Consider the following 18050-nt stretch of genomic DNA (forward strand, 5'->3'; position numbering starts at 1 on the left):
TGTGCTTGTGTCTGCCACACTTGGGTCTGCTCAGCTCCTGCAGAGAGTTCCATGGAACCTATCATGCACACTAGGAATTGCATTTCTGCCCCGATTTCTAACCAGAATTTCCCTCTGCTTCCCAGGATTCTTCTCAGTCAGACAAAGAATTAACTGCTGAAGAACCACAAACTATCCAGAATCATCAAAACCTACTTCTATAGTCGTCTTCAGGAGGTCTGACATACAAAAGAATTGATCGAGATATCATATTACAGATGTCCAAATTTAGTAATTGCTAATTTTCTGTAAGAGAAACCAAGGCTACACAGACTATTTGCAATAAAAGCAGGGATGCAGAAGGGTAAGGATTCTATTCTTGCTTATGGTGCAGACATCAAGATACCTTGTGTGAAGACTGAGAAGTAACTTAATCTGTATGCCCTAGTTACTAATCTATAAAACAATGGAAATTACATCTCTTTTCCTTACAGGAATTTCTGAGGACAAATTTATTAGTATTTACAAGGTATTCATATATGTTCCTAGAGCAATTAATACCACAGAAAAACCTATAAATGTCTCTGAATACATTTTTTTGTCTATGCTGCTTTGCATTTTTTTTTATACTTTCTAAGAACAGTTTGCAACCATCTTTAGTATGCTTACAAATGACAGAACACATGAAAAGCAGAGGACTTCATGGAACCTATCCTAATCTTTAGAAAAAGGAAGAGTTAGGATGCGTGCAGCCTGGCAGCAAGAAGTGCTTATGCAAAAAAGCAATGCTTATTCCCTATTAAAAAAAAGTGACAATCCCAAATCAGAGCTAAGGAGAAAGAAAATATGAAAAAAAACCCAACCAACACACAAAATGGAGAGATGAGAGCAGGTCATAGATATTGTATTTATATCAGAAGAGATAAGCATTATAAAACCCCCAGACTGGTGTTTCATGTACAAGAAGGGAAACCGTATTTCAAACCTGTTGTATGAGACCAAATACTAGTCTTGCATCCACTGAGCAGAATTTAGAGCAATTTTTGAGAAAAAATTACTGCTGTTTCAGGGGAGTGCAAAAAAATTTTATTTCTAGCTAGACAAGGATATCATCATATTTGAATCCCATGTGGAGTCATTTCATGTTATATTTGAGAAACTCAACAAAAACATGAACCAGGAAGCAAGTTGAGTTGCAGGAAGGAAGGAAGGAAGGAAGGAAGGAAGGAAGGAAGGAAGGAAGGAAGGAAGGAAGGAAGGAAGGAAGGAAGGAAGGAAGAAGGAAGGAAGGAAGGAAGAAGGAAGGAAGGAAGGAAGGAACACTTAATTTGTCCACAGCATCTGCTGTAATTGAAAACTCCAAGTTTGCTATTTATAAAGAAGATTTTAATCATCTTGCTGTACTGATTTACTAGAAAGACATTCAGTGAAGATTTATAAAGGAATGTAAACCCTGTCAAGAAGAGATGGCTTAAGATTTTGCAGAGACCTCAGTCAGGCAAGATATGTAGAAATCCTGATGTTGAACAAGGTATGCAGAAATTCTGATGCAATCTTGCTCATTACAAGACTGCATTGAAAGGTGAAATTGTGAAGCATTCTTTGTCTCCATAAAATCCATGAAAAATAAGTGGTTTCTCAAAAAGCAAGAACAGATGGAAACCAGTGGACTCATCAAAACTTTAATTCCTTTCAATGCCTAATTTCATCATGGTGAAAAAGAAAGTCTTTAGAATAAGCAAACCAGTTTCCAAAATGTTCTAGAAATGCTAATTTAAATCTGTATGTGCAAATACAGGTTGGTTTTTTTAATTTGAGGCCTCATTGCAGCCTCTTAAATCAGTCCAACTGCATTTACACATTCATTGTAGCATAAGAGAAGGGAAATAAAGCTGGTCAAGAAGGTAAGGGATTAGAATGTCGCCCTTTTCAAAAACTGATACTCTACTAATGGAAACAACTAGGCCATCACAACAGTCAGTACAACTGATTATGCCAGCAACTAGGTGGGGTGCAAATAATGGCAGAAAAATACCATTAAAAAAAAAAAAAAAAAAGTTCTCTCTTTTCTAGCAGTGGTTTCCCAAATCTGAGTCAGGACACAACAAGCAGTCATAGCAAGACTGGCATGGTCACTGACACAGTTGAAACCTTCAGTCTGAGACACAGTTAAAACCTTCAGTCTAAAACCTTACAACCAGACATGTTGGTCCTCATTAAATTCATTCAAATTTTAAAGAAGGAAGGAAGAGGGAATGTGCCTTGATTCCCTTTTCAGTGCCTGTAAGTAAAACCAGATATTTTATTAAGATATGCTAAGGATCATTCATTAGTTGCAGACACAACCACACCAATCCATGGTCTCAAAATTAGAAAGACAATTGTGACCTCTTTTAGTGTCCTAGGGTTGTACATTGGGAGAAGGGGAGCTCTTTGCTATTATTCCCAGTGTAGTCACCTGTTTATATTATTGTTGGCCTTCTTTTTTAAAATTAAAAAAAACAAAAAAAAAAAACAAAAAAAAACCAAAAAAGACAAAAACCACCCACAAAAAACCAAGTGGCTGAATAGAAATCAATGAAAATATAATTAGAAATGTGACTATCTCTGTAGATTTAGCCTCCACATTTCATGACCAGAGAGCAAAAACACAGACAGTAGGTCCAAAAAAATCCCACAGCTCTCCTCAATGGCTCATCCTTGATCAGGTCGCTCCTTTTGCTGTTCATTGTTCAAAAAGTTTTTTTCCCTACTATAATGGGAGTTGTTTGGACAAAGTTGAAACTAGTAAGCTGTTTGAAACAACACATATGCACAGTTATTTGAATTCCAAATAGTTGAACCATATGATTATGCTTGTGTTCTGTTTCAGTAACAATTTATGAATATTAGAATAAATAGAGTTTTATTTTTTAAATTAATGTCTGGATGCTCTTTGTATAGGAAATACCTCTTGCACCATTAATCATTTGACCACCTCAGGCTGAGGCAAATCTATTTAGTCTGTTCTATAACAAATGAAATTTGGAAGTTTGAATCAAACCCCTGTCAGTGGTCAGGATATATAATCCATCTGAACAAATATTGCTCTGTTTGAAAAGAAATGCAGTACAAAATACATCTACTGAAAGGCTAATCAAATCCTTGCCCTGAAATTCTAGTTCTTTCATAGCTTCAGTTAGTGCAGACTGGTGATACTGGACTTCAGTATTTCTAGTCCACTGCCTCATTTCTTGACTTTGACTGCAAGTATCTCAGTTTTTACAAAAATAGAGCTGCTGCTGACACAGAAAAAACATCCCTTTTACACACTTTTTTATAAACAATACCTTGAAATTTATGCAGGACTGTACCAAAACATGGTCATTGCATTTCTATTTGGAACACCAAGAAACATAGTCTAAGTACTAGAATTTAACAAAAAATGACCAGCAAGTAGGCAGCTATGGGAAACTGGACATAGCAATCTAGGTTAATTTCCAGGTAATTGCTGTGAAGAAATTACATAACAAAAACACCTACTTCTGTAGCTTCTAGGACAAACCAAAGCTATTTAAACCAGAGCAATGGCCATGAATCAAATATACAGATCCCCAAATCCTCAGACTGCTAAAGCAATGAAGATCCTGCACTTTGGGCTTTGCACAGTCAGTGGACAGTGTCCCTCCACTTATTACAGGTTACTGTTTCTTCTGACCTGTTTCAATGTCCAAGTATTCCTTCCTCACTTACTTGTACTTCTAACATTCTGTAGTTTATGTTCATACACCATATCCTAAAACCATATTGCCTGAAAAGGGAAAAAAGGGGAGGGCAAGCTCTAAAGATACTGGGATTTCAAAAGTTGGAAGAAACAGACAAAATATATCTCAGTATATTTAATTTATTTAACAGATTGCTTTTCTTAAAAAAAGAAGCCCAAGCATCCAGCACAGGCTTTGGGGGTCAGGGTTTTCCTCAGCAATATTAAACATGGACATACTGCTTTGAGCATGTCAAGATTCAGAGTGACAGCTGTAACCATCTGACCTAAACCACACTGGAGTCAACACACAGGCTTGAATTTATTCAGTGTGACCCGGATCAAGTCTTTACTGAAGTCACGGCAGATGATAAAATGCAGAAAACAGACCAGGCCTACTTGCCACAGCCATGAAATGAGAGTTTCTTGCCAGCATTCACTACTTACCAAGACAGTTGTGGCCATCATGGGCTAACATGAACCCATCATAGCATGTACACCTGTAGTTGCCTGGAATGTTGATACACTCGTGGACGCAACCCCCATTGTAGAAGTCATTTTCACACTCATCGATATCTGAAACACAAGAGGAGGAAAAAGAAGCTTTTGTAAAAAGAGAATTCTAACAAAACAGAAAAATTTCTCCAATTGAGCATGTTTTTTGAATATATGCATATCCCTAATATTTCTTTTAGGCTCATGTTGGCAACTTCATCTACACATAGCAGTGTCATATGACTCTGAAAAGCAGCAAGCCAATGTACAGAACACTCCTTCACAAAGTAATTGGAGTATCATCACAGTAAACAATGATATGTTGTCAAAAATAAAAAATGAACACTTGATTTTGGTACACTTTTTGTATTTAAAATGTAGTTTTTATTTTCTGGCTTCAAAATAATCAAGCAGAGAATGAGTGAAACCTTTGACCTGTAACAACTATGTGAAGCATGCTATTAATATGGCATGAGACAAAAGTATGCCTTTTATAACAAATAAATTGTAATTTTCTGTATTAATCCATGTATAACAAGAACCACAAAAACTCCAGTATTTTATTCTCAGAAGATATGATAGAGTTGTTTGGGGTTTTTCACACTGGTCTGTATCTGAAAGAGGATCATAAAAGATGAGAGATGGATTCTGCTTCAACTACAAACAATCCTATCATGATCTTCCCTCCCTCATACAAATAAATCAGTTCTCTACTCACTCTAGAGAAAGCAAACTTTCTTCTTTTAACAGACTGTATTTTGGCTTATACATGGAACATTAGTATCACAGTCACTCTTGTGAATAATTCAGTGGTGCACATCAACCAACTAAAAATGCATAAATAATTAAAGATAACCTCATAGCTTGATAAGTATCAGGTCTAAATCTGTGGTGTGCTAGACCAAAACCCACAGCTACTCTCCCTAAGTTAGGCAGCATATGATAAACAGACACACCTTTTAGAAAACCACCTGTTGGTATATCAGAGCTATCATAGCGTTACATTTCAAAAGTGCCTTCCATTGCAGAGGTGATTGACATATTTCTGAATTAGGTTCTTGTTCACACAGACTTGCATTTTTTTTTCCCCTCCTGCTTTTAAAAGTACTTCATGAAAAGCTTTTGCTGCCTGGTATCATACCCAGATGCAATCCCAAGAAAGCAAAGTGGTTTGAGGAAAAACAGGCTCCTCTGAAGAGCCAGCTCAGACTCAGCCACTCAGTGCTTCCAGCACTTCTGGCCATTGGATTGAGGATGGCTGGATTTGTCCCTCCTCACACAATCTGTGAGAGCAGGGACAGGCTTCTCCCAAATTCTGTTCCAAGACCTCCCCTCATGTTGGCCTCTTCCAAAAATCTACCTTAAACTCAGAATTCTCCAAGTCTCCATCCACCTGCCTCCAAGAGCTCTGAAATTCCCCTTCTACAATCTCTTCAGCAGCTCAAAAATGGAATTACAGATTTGGCTTTATCTGCAAAACCAATTGGCTATTTCGTAACTCAACATTTGGCACCACAGCAATACCTGAAATAAGAAGCTGGAGAAAGGATCTTCCAAAGAAAAATACAACCTGCTGCTTAAAGATAAATTTCCTTGTCCTTAAAGCACTGCTCTGTTTCAGAAGTTTCTCATTCTTTACTAACAATTTCCATCCATTACTTGTGCCAGTGCCCACTCAGCACAGCCTGTGATTGTGCCCTACCTTCTGAGTCCAGCACGACAGCAAAAAGAGACATCTGTGATTCTTCCTGAAAACAAGAACCAGCAAGTCAAGTGCTCATTCCAAACAACCTGCAATGCAGTCTCTGAGAAGCTGCTCTCATTAGGGCACAGCCCCATGTGCCTGGGAGCATATTCCCAAAATGTTATAGTCTGGTTTCCACTCAGCAGATATTTGCAGGTTCCATAACCATTGATGAGTATTCCCAGAAACTTCCTATCTAGCCTTCTCTACAGGCTACAGGGACAAAAATAGAGCTCTACAGTAAGGCCAAGTTTAAACTGGCCAAGTCAATACTCAAAAAGCATCTAACATGATTTAGATGTCAGGCGTGCCAGGTGTTCCCCTCAGGACACTCATAAAAAATGGCATCTTCATTTTAAGGTTTGTTCTCAACTTTTTCCAGCAATGAGTCTTTTGAGAAGAGGGAATTCAGAAGAAGCTGTTATCACCTATGTTCCTCAGCATCAGACTGCCAAGGGTTGATCAATTAATTCCCGTTTTCTTCAAGCAATGAATCAAACAGGACTATTTTTAAATGAGCAGTGGGAGAGCCCTCAAAAGGCACAAAAAAATAAAAATCAAAGAAATGTGAAGCCTTTAGAGTGACTGCCCCTTATATAATACTTATTTCTAAAAAGCTGTACTGTGATTAGCAGCACAAAGTGATGATGCAATACAAATACTCAAGTTACAGAAAGGGCAATGCAACAGATACAGAAACCACAAAAATAGCAAAAGAAACGGATTCTTTTTACCTTGTTCTCTCAGGAGTTCAAGTCACAACTAATATTGCATAAGGATTAGAAAATTATTTCTCCCTTTTGCACCCCAATAGCTGTACTAAACTAGAAGTGGAACAAAACATTCTAACTCCTTTTCAGAGCCATGTTGTGGGGGTTTTGGTGTTTCTTCCCCTCCAAAACTCACACTACTATTTAAAAACTTCACCTGGCAGGCTGACTGGAATTTCTATCTGCAGTATTGCTAGCAAAAACCAAGGGGCTAAGACTGGTGAATTTAACACTTCCCAAAAAAAAAACCCCAAAAACCCAACAAAATACACACCAAAAAAACTCCAGCCCCTCGCTCCCCACCAAAAACCCCAAACCAAAAAAACCCCAAGAAAACCTCACAAAAACATGCACAAAGCCTGCAAACTCCAAAGGCTGAACCTTTTTGAAGCTCTAGCTGCCAAGTGAAACGCAAACAATGTGACCACCACTCCATCTTCTCCTCTCTCATACCTGGAGGAAGACATTCTTTAAAGAATGCCTAAGTGTGGAACAGCTGTAATTTATGGACAGAATGTCACATCTGACATGCCAGAATTCACAGCTTCCTTAGTAAGTTTCATATAGATTAAAAGTAATAGGAGTACATTCAATCTCATAAAACCTGCAGACTTGCTCTTCATTTTGTCTGTTGCAAACTCAAAATTTGCAAGGGCCACCTGTGTTCATTTCCTTTTGGTTAGGTCATATCCTAGTATTTTTTTCCTGTAATTGATAGAATTGGGTGTTAATAGAAATCTCCACTCTAAACACCTCTGACTGAGAAATTAAGCTTTCCCTACTGATTTTGTAGCCTCAACTATCCTTAACATTTTCAGCATTTGGGTCACTTAATGTTGTCTTTCATCATGAAGGAGTTACCATAACAAAAACCAGAACCAAAAGGAAAAAAAATAAATGTAGGTATCCAACCATGAAATTGTAATGGATGTACGTGCATCTACTGATGAATTAGCAAGGTTTCTCAAAGGGAAACCTAAAGTTTTATCTATACTGGCAAAATACTTATAGTTTTCAATTCCTTGAATTCCAGCTGTTCAGACAGGGAACTCTTGGGGTGTTTAGTGAAGAAATCACCTTAAAAGAGTATTGCAGTATTTCTGCTCCAAGAGAAATTAATTTTATGTGGCACTACAATGGCAGGGATCACGGGAGTCTCAGAACTAAATGCACCAAAATGATTTATAAGGTGTAGGGCCATTTGTAGTAGTGACACAGTCTGCCAAGAACCTGTTTGAGCTTAGTGTATTCAAAAGAGACAGCAACTCCCAATCCCAAGGCTGGATGTAAGCAAACACATCCTCAGACGCTGGCAAAATAATTTTGATCCTCTCTTCCTGGAACTGGTTCAGAGAAATCTCATAAATCCACTGCTTGTTTCAAGAGTTTACTTGTTTCAAGTAAAAAATGATCAGGAAAAAAGAGATTAAAACCAACTTGCTTACTTGGGTGTACTAGTAACTGTACTGGTTCAGCTATTTATTTACCAAGGTGAAAGAGGCTTGAAAACTCCATCATAATTCTTTCTGGAGAGCAGAGGTGAATCTTTTTGTTACAGTTTGGAAACAACTCCTCGAGCACAGTCCTAGGGAACACAGCCATGCTTTGCTACTGCCCTCCTCAAGGAGCAGTGATGTTACTTAAAGAACACCCATTCTACGAGACTGCAGTTATTATCCAATGCAAGCATCCAAGAACTTTTTAAAAAAACCTTAGACAAGTATCTGAGAAAATGTGAGGATGAGTTACCATGGGGACGTGCTGCAATTTACAGCCCTTTTATGCTCTTCTAGAACCACATACAACTATGAAATGTTCAAAATAAAACAAGAATCAAACTCCTCTGCTTCCCATATCACAGTATTGCAGCTTTCTGTTTCAGCAGAGAATAGAAGACACATCAGCATGCAATAATTAATGTCCACAAGACAAACCAAACTGCAAAACAGTGAGGAAGCTGCAAAATGGCTGGTTCCCAATTTGTCTAAACATTTTCAGCAGTGTCATGAAATTTTCTGCATGCTAATCATCTTTTCCAAGCAGTAATCAGCTTTCCTAGAAGGTGGCACAGAATTCATGCCAAGAAAGTAGAAAGTCTACCTCCAGAAAAATTCATTCCCACTCTTCATTGCACCAGTTGCAATTAATTAAGCTCCTGAATGTCCAAAAATCACTACAACACATGCAACAAACGTTGTCAGCACAGCTACAGATCATTATGGGCACAGCTACTGACATCAAAGCAAATGTCTGCATGGAGTTGATGAATTTTGGATGAGTGTCACAGCTAAACTGTCACAACAAGCCTTATGGCTATTAACATGCAAAAGGAAGAATGACTGAGGCCTGGAAGTCAATGAGCCAAATTCAGTGTTTAGTGTTGAATTCCACAGATTTCTAAAGAAAATGGGAAAGTGTGCATTGACACAAATTTTATCTTGGCATCTGTCAAGGCCACAGATCCCAACACTCACAATGCAACAGAAGATGTTCAAAATAGGCATAGGATTGAATAAATTCTGTGTCCACTTTAAAGTGTTTCTTGACTAGCAATATAAGGGCAAGATCTGGAGCTAATTTAGTAAACAAAAACTTCAATTGACTTTGAAAGGAGTAATTTATGTGCTTGGACATTTCAAAATAAATAGCCAAAGAAAGCTGTCTGCCCACATCAACTTCTAATTTAGAGAACCACAAACAAAAGTGATCATGCAGGTATATTACACCGATGGAGAATATCTCATAAAGAAGCTGGATCCATTAAATAGCTAGAAAAAGAAGTATGAAAATCTTTGTAAGTACATATTGATGGATAAAGCCACATATTTCTTCAGTATCTAAAGAAAAAATATTTTGGTATTCATCTTTATCTAATTGCTTTAAACAAAACACTACCAAAAAGGCACTATGGAGACAGTAAATAACATTGTCCTTACAAACTTGACAGGAAAGTGTGTTTTACCTTCTTGCTTGAAGAGAGGTTGCTGCTAGCCCCTACAGAGGGCAAAGCATACCAGATGAAAAATTCTTTTATCAGTTGTCTTCTGCTAAAAAATGTCATCCTACAGTTCTGCAACAGCAGCATCTTGCCTGCTTATCCACAACTATTATTCAACAAAAATATGGCAATATGCTGGCGCCCATATTTCCAGGTGGTAATATTTTTCACTTTTATGGCTTCTCTCTTAAAAGCTTTCAAAAAATTTTATTGATTTCTTATTGAGTTTTGGTCACTGTTCCTCCTAGGGTTAATGCACTAACCTAATTGCCGCAGAAAAAACACAAGAAAAAAGGGCCCACCCCTAGGTTCTGAATCCTACACAACTAAGAACAGATTCACAGTGCAGAACTGTCTTCCTCATTGCATAGCTTTATGCAAGCTTGATCTCAGATGCCTGTGAAAGAAAGCAACCTTTAAAAAGGTGAAATAGCCTGAGATGAAACATCAATCCTACAAAAGTCACAAGGCTTTTTTTGCCACTTGCTTAGTGAAGCCAGGAAGATGTATTTTCTGGGATTCACAGTAGAGAGATATGTGAGACAGGATCAGCACTGAAATTTTTTGTTCCCGTTTCCAATTCAGAGCAAACAGCAGCATAGCACTGACACTGCTACTTTAAAGGTAACAGGCAGAAGTGAAGCTACATGCATGCTGACAAGGATTACAAACAAGTTCTGGTCCTGGATCACAATCAGATCAGCATCTTATTATTCTTAATGACTGAGTTTGAGACTGTAAAAGCTATGAAAATAAGTAAAAATTACATGGGAATATTTATATACTTATATATATTCTTTGGCAGAGTCTACATTTAATATACCTCCAGCAGATATGCCTCACACACTGGAAAACCTGAACCTAAGGCATTCATATTTCCCATACCAAGTTGCACTTTCCCTAAGAAGGGAACCAGTTCCATATCTAAAGGCCAGGATAAAAGCTCAAATGTGGTTAAAGACCATTCTGGTAAAGTGCAGGTGAAATTTGCCAGAAGTTCAGCTCTCTGGGAAACACTCACCCTAAACAACAATACTAAACATGTTAGATTCTTACAAAGAGTTTAGCATCAGCACATTTCCACACATTTGAAGTCTGCTCAGCTCTACTCTCAAAATTTGCAAAACCTGACTCATGTATGAAGAATTGGGTGGGAAAATGTTATCGATTTTCAATTTCACTCAACCTGACCTGATGAAATACCATTTCCATCTGCGATTTGTGGTACCAGAATTCAACATTTACTCCAAGTCCAAATTTTATGAAGAAAATATTGACATACCATGACTCATTCAATATTTCGACTCCACAAAACCCCTTCACCTTCAGAGAAAAGTCCATTTTTGAAAATCTCTTTCTACGAAAAGCTTGTTAAATCACTTTTTCTATAAAACAAATTATTCATTACATCTGGTCCTTCCTGTGATACTTTATTTTTTTTACTCATAAATGTTAACATCTTTATTCTTTAGATGCTGTGACCTTGTAAATGTTACAATCTAATGAATCAGAGGAACACCGAGTGCAGTTTTTACAGCTTTCAAGTTGCCATGATGTTTTCAAGACGCTTGTGCCAAAGAAAACTGTAAAATTTGATAGCCATTAGGACTTCTCTAAGAGGCAAGGTCAAGGGTGGGCAGGCTGGGAGCAGGGTAAACTCAGAAAGAGCAGCCGGATGTTTCTCAGTGGAGAAGGAAAAAGAACAGGTACAATACGTTGTTTAACATGAGTTTTTTTCAGTATAAATCCCTCAAGAGCCCTTGCACTATGGGTCCTGCCTCTCCCATGTTTTTCCCATTAGTGCATCCACAAAGGAAAAAAAAATTCAATTTTACAGCTTCCTTCAAAAATGTCACAAGCCCCTATTTCCCAGTATTAAACCAGCAGTAAAACGAAAAGGCCATGCCAACTTAGTGGACATGTTTTGGATGCAATCTGTGGTATTGTGCTGTTTTTCTGGAAGCCATTTCACCCAGTTTCCAGAAAAGACCAAGTACTCTGTAGCAATTTTGTTTCCTTTCCTTCTGTGACAGCCAAACACATCATGTTATATCTTCTTAAAGTACTTTCCTGAAAGAAGGGGGGGAAATGGAATACAACCCAAACTGTGTAGAGGTGTGTCCAGCTGGTTAAGCAACACACACATTTTTAAAGTGTGAACAGTTTCATGTTTAGAACTATTTTGCTTAAAAGCATTTAAGATACATCTGAAAGACAGATGAGATGTCATCGCATTTAGCACTGCCTGTAGATATGACTTTTTTTATTTTCTATAGTTTTTTTATTTAATATTTTTTACTATTGTTTCATCCTTTTTTCCCTAACCACGATTATTAACTTTTAATTTTAAAGAAAATGCAGAGACAGCTATTAATGATCCTTATTTTGCCCTGAATTTTGTCTGAATTTTTTTTTCCTATTATTATACTGTGTACAGCAAGCATGAATCAAATTTTCAAGTCACACAGAGTAAGGATGGCCTTACAGGAGTCACCCTCACTGGTTGGGGAAAAACAGACAAGCTTTCAGATACACAAGTCCTTCTCTAAGGAGGTGATGAAGTAACTGAACTGAGTTTATCAGCTGCAGAAAATGTAGGTGTGTTCAGCACTTGCTACTTTCCAAGTTTTAGTTAATGATCTTCAACTATTGTGCATCATAGAAAGATAATTAAAGGGTCACATTTAAAGACACCAGTGACTAGACAGTATCAAGCACCCACTGTTGTAAGCTGACTTCAGCTGACGCAGCTCCCACATTGGTAAATGAAACAAGGCAATAGATGATGAAAATCCAAAATTTCTGCAGGAGCTGAATGGCTGTATCTCACATTTTTGGTGAGTAACCATCCCATTCTTCATTCATCAATAAGAAATATGGTGTCTGGAGACTCCTTTCCTTACACTTTTCTTAAATTCACCTTCCCTTCCTCCATTTCCTGTCACTGTTCTTTCCTGTGCATTTTCCTCCTTATTTAAACTCTTAGTTCAAAGAGTGGAAAGAACATTTTTAACAGCTGGACATTGATATGCCAATCAAACTGACAACAGACACAAGAATCCACCCCTTTGATTCCTTCTCTGAGGCTGCCTGATGTTCAATGCAGGTATTCCTCCTTCAGTGCACACGTACTTTGCCCATTGAAAGTTATCACTGAAGTACAGTGAAGTAAGAAATAAATAAAAATATTGAAAAAAAAGGTAACATATAAACTGAAATCTGAGACTCTGTATGCATTTGGTGTCATTTGCCAGCCACCTAAATACTCTATATGGTGGTGTGCAGAACACCCCAGCAGCAGGAATGGGGAGGAGATCAAATAAGTGATATGGAACTCTCTTCACTTTAGGACCTTACAGAGTTTCTGACTGCTTAATTGGCAAGTTTTCCTACTGCATTAACACTGGGCTTGTACAGAGCTATTTACCTACAGTACTTTTTGGGTGCCTGAAACCTTTGGAGAGCTAGACTCATTTATGGAAAAAAATTCAGCAGAGTCCTTTCCCTAGGGAACAATATATTTTCTATTCTTGTATCTCAGTATCCCTGTGTGACATTTGCCATCTCGACTAGCACAATGGGAACTTATTTGGGACCATTACAGCTTCATTTATAGTAAATAGAATTTTTTTTCCTAAATAAACCCGAAATTCTTGTTATCCTGCATTCAGCATCTTGAACCCTTGATTAGAGTTTGTAGCGGTCTGACATTTGTCTTAATTGATATTTAAACAGATTGGCTGCAAGTTCTTTGAACTCAAATGAGATACTCAAATAAAGATGGATACCTGCAGAGCACGTAACAGCTTTAGAGTCTGTCTTTATTTAGTAGCTGCCATGCCCAACAAGCTCAAGCAGAGAGGTTTCCTGTTCACAAGCTGTTATGAATGTGAAACATGACATTTGACAGCATTTTTCCCACCACTTCTAAATCACAGCCATTTTCCACCATGATTCCCTCTTTTAATATAATGGGAAATGTTTGATTCCACAATGAATCTTTGAACTTCTTGGAGAGCTAATGGGAGAGTATTTCTGTGTGCCTTACTGACACTGCTGGTGTGCATGCATCCTAACGATAGTTGTTTCAGTAAGTCATGGCAGGAGGTAGTTCCTATATCTTTAAATTCAAATATGCACCTATAAATTTTGAGAAGAATGTTTCAAGTAGTGAAATTAGCTCACTGATACAGATATAATTCACCTACTTTTTTTCCAGACTCTGCAGGCATCTCATTCTCAGATGGTGTATCTCCAACCTTCCTTTGCATTTCATTTTTAAATGTCTGTCCATTGACAAAGAGAAAAAAATCCCAACCTTCAATTCTGAAGTAAATTTCTTAATAACCTACCAGTGAATGAATATTAACTTATCTTTCTGTGGGGGAACAGAAGGTGGCTTCTTGCCTATTTCAGAACAAGTCAGGGCAGATTATGCACTGTCAAATGGAAGATTTCTTGGTATCATAGAGTACATGCTTCCTTAGTCCCTGGCAGACTGACACTACTTCCATTTCAGACTGAAAAAGCCAAGACCAAAAACAGTATGAGAGGCTATATAGCAGTGGTTTCCAGCCTTCCTGGATATGAGGAACTAGTATGTTTTCCAGCAGAAGAGGAAACATTTGTACAGCAAATTTACATCTTCTGACAGCAGGCTTACTTTTTCAAACTGTTTTTCTCACCTGTACTTTAGTAGTAATCCTTGGGCTATTGCATACTCCTGGCTAAGAACAACTCTTCTGTGCTGGTTAACCACTTGGGGAATATAATGTAATTTATATCATGCAAGATTTGTAAAATACAGGGCTTCCTGCCATCCTGTACCACTTGGTCAAACTTCCTACTCTGTATCAGACATGTATCAAATATTAATTTTGCCAGCCTACAAACACTGGCAGGACAAGTAATCTGTCTATGAGCAGATCAGCTCTGCATTACACTGCTGGTGTGCCCTGCTACGAGAGAATCACCTGTTCAGGGTTGCCTTTCATTTCAACATTTACTGAAGTTGTGTGGCTACTTCCCAACAAGATGCACAGGAAAACCATGAATTTGTGTTCCCTGCCAGACCCAATACTTATGAAGCCCCAGAAACCAACTCTGCCTCCTATTTTGCCACCTGTTCCCTGAATACAGACAAATTCATACCATTCCCCAACAACATCCTTTATGAACTGAAGGCCTCTCAGCATTTTGGTTTGCAGAGAACAGTAAAGAGCAGCCTACCAGGAGTGCCACTCCTAAGTCCTTCACAAGGATAAAGGCTGTAACTCTGCCCTAACTTGGGTCATCAAACACAGAACCTCCTTTGGTTTAGAATCATAATGTTTGGTTTTGCTGTAAATAGTTTTTCTAACTACAGAAGCTTTTACCCAGTCTAGGAGGGTCTGCATGATGGTACAACAGCTGTAACACACATGGAATGCACTGAAAAATGAAAGTATTGGTCATTCATTAAAACTCAATGAAACAGGCATCGCTCACACTCATGGTAATTAAGACTCCAGGGTACCTCTGGCAAGAGGAATCTCATAATACCAGCATGTTGCCTGATTTCCAACATTAATCATTTCACATTACACTCTTAATCCAGGAGATAGTACTGAGGATTTCTTGCTTTCCTTCTCTCTTCTATGGTGTTAAGAAGACTTTAAGTGCTCCAGCCTAGATACAGGTACATTACTTGAATTTAGTTTATGTTTTCAGGAGAATGGTGTTAATTTTGCTCATGAGTCCCTTGCAGGGCTGTGGGTATTTTTCAGGAAACAAACAGTAAAATTAGTTGACCCTACATTAAGCCATTTTTACTTCGCTCATTTATGAGCTTGACACATTCACTTTACAAAGATCTGAGAAGACTAAACTGAACAGAAATATCAAGTATTTACAATACCTTTTTTTAATCTGAGACAGTCTTGCAAAAAAGCCTAAACTCATTTTTGTCTACCACCCTTCAGCTCTGTGCGCCATCTAGAAGGTACAAAAGTTACCAGGCTACAAATTTTGTTAATATGCAAGAGTTTCACATGATCAAGTCACATTTTGTTCCTGTAATGAAAATTCAAGCTTGTTGAAATTTGTGTTTCAGCATCCCACTTTCAGTAAGTTAAACCTTACTAAACCTATAATAATAATGATTATACCCCAAATGTGAGCACACACAAGCACTGTCTGAAGCAGTTCACAGCTCTAAAAGCTCTCTCCACCAGAACTGTACAATCATGAAACGTGGAGCTATTTTCAAGATGCCAAAACAGTTGGCAATTTTGCTATGCAACTCAGAATTCTGGCACAGCCTCTCTCAGCTTCTTAACAACAATTCTGTCTCCACAGTGTGTAAAGTACCTGCCATGCAGTTTTGCTTGGATGTACAGACTGAATGTTTTCCACTTTTTGGAAAGCACGGCCCTGGCCAGTATCAACAAGAAGCCCTAGATGTTGTTGCAGTAGATGAATGCAAAAAGGGTTTTTAATTTTCAAACAAATACCACACGGATGTAATTTTTGGATTCCAGCTATTTTATTCCTGCAACAGAGAACCCAATCCTATTGATACATTCTGGCAGTTCTAAAATTTTACTCACAAAGAGAGTTCATCAGTTATGATGTAGGCTCTACCCAGTGTTTTAAAAGGCCATACAGAAATTAGTCTTGTGAGCCAGAGCTCTATTTATCACCAGAGACAAACAATCACAGAGAAAATCTAACAAACAGTGGTAAGCAGCCTTTGGTTTTTGACCTGTGGATGTGTAGCCATTGTCCAGCAGGGACATAAATGTACAGATAGCGAATAGCAGCAGGCAACCCACTGGCTTTTCCACCATCATTACCCTTTCCAGACTCTCAAAACATTTCCTGGACTCTTTGACAACTAGAGAAGTAAGCAATAGCAGAAACAGGAATTAATGAAGTTGCACACTCATCTTTGCTGAACATGAGGCAAGTGAGGGTTAGGTGAGGCCAGGGCAAGCTGTACAAACACCAATTTTGTAGTGAGTAAAGTCCAGGAAAAATGGTAAGGATGAAATTTAACATTCAAATCTGAAAAACACCATTGCTGACCTGTGAATCATCAAATATTTTCATTTATGAGTTGTGCTGATGTCTGATGTTTGGACCAGAAAGGGAGATAGGGCAAAGAGATGCAATTTTAGCTTTGCCATGAAATTACACATTTTTGTTCCAGTGTTCAAATATCCTGTACTAGAACGCACACACAGCTTCCATTAACATTATTAAATGAAAAAAAGGATGAAACTGCAGACAGGAGTAATAATACGGGCATTTGCTGTAAATTGAAGAGTGCTCATATTCATAGTCTGGAAATTTTCCTTTGGAAATTTTAAGCATTTTTATTTGTTCATTATGTTGGGGACAATGTTAGGTAGAGAGAACCAAAGAATGCCTTCAGCTTCTGTGCAGTATTCAAATAATAATCTGCTTTTGACAGAATGCAGCACAGAAAGCCAAGCTGTAGAACTGAACTGACCTCCTCCCCAACAGCAGAGGGATAAAAGTGGCTAAGTTTATATAGTTGTTTAGTCCTGTGAACCTATTTCCAATACTCTCACGTGGATGATTTCTTATGAGGTGCCTTGCACAACAATGCTATTTTATTATGCAGAGATAAGCAAAATGTCTTGCTTAAAGACTTGATTAACAACCCAATAAACAGTTTGGGTTCATTTTTTTTTTGTTTAATTGGACAGTACATCCAACATAAAACTAGAGATTTCAGATGTCACTTGAAATGTTCTTCATGAATTCCACATGCTTCTTCCTCCTTCCCATCTTTCTAGAGAATCCCTGTTTTAGGACTGTCTCTGGTGTATATTCACAGTATTTCTAAGATGCATAAACAGAAGTCCAGGAGAGAACATGTTACAACATCCTTTGTTATCCACTGAAAACAGGGCAGCAAGGCCTGACTAGTTAACTCACCCACAAATAATACAGGACTTCAGCCTCAGTAAAAGAATAAAAAATGAAATAATAGGGTTATGGGTGTTTATCCACAGCACCTGCTTTAACAGTGTAGCCACCTGAAGTTAGGTCAAACATCCAGGTCAAACTTTTCAAAGTACATATTAATTTTTCACAACTGACTTGAGACTCTCCTTAATGAAGTCTCATTTTCAGAAAAGTGTGAAGGCTCATCACTCTGAAGATGCTGTTAGTTGCCAAGACAAAAACTAGGGTTTGTAGGGTTTGCTCATGTAGAGAAACACAACGTGAGGTTCCTGGTAGACCACAGTAGATGGGAGGCTGCAGAGAGACAGGTGTACACAACTACCTGTTCCTGCACAGTGCTTTCCCAGT

The 18050-nt window shown here is 38.0% G+C and overlaps 1 protein-coding gene across 1 annotated transcript in view; it reads right to left on the reverse strand.

Annotated features, from left to right (window-relative positions):
- Positions 1-18050, reverse strand: part of SCUBE1 (signal peptide, CUB domain and EGF like domain containing 1) — a 193972-nt gene that overhangs the window by 158749 nt on the left and 17173 nt on the right. The window contains exon 3 of the mRNA XM_069003376.1: positions 4169-4297. Coding sequence (XP_068859477.1) covers positions 4169-4297 — 129 coding nt within the window. The remainder of the gene's footprint in view (positions 1-4168; positions 4298-18050) is intronic.

This window comes from Aphelocoma coerulescens, chromosome 1A, assembly GCF_041296385.1.
Source record: "Aphelocoma coerulescens isolate FSJ_1873_10779 chromosome 1A, UR_Acoe_1.0, whole genome shotgun sequence".
Lineage (NCBI taxonomy): Eukaryota > Metazoa > Chordata > Aves > Passeriformes > Corvidae > Aphelocoma > Aphelocoma coerulescens.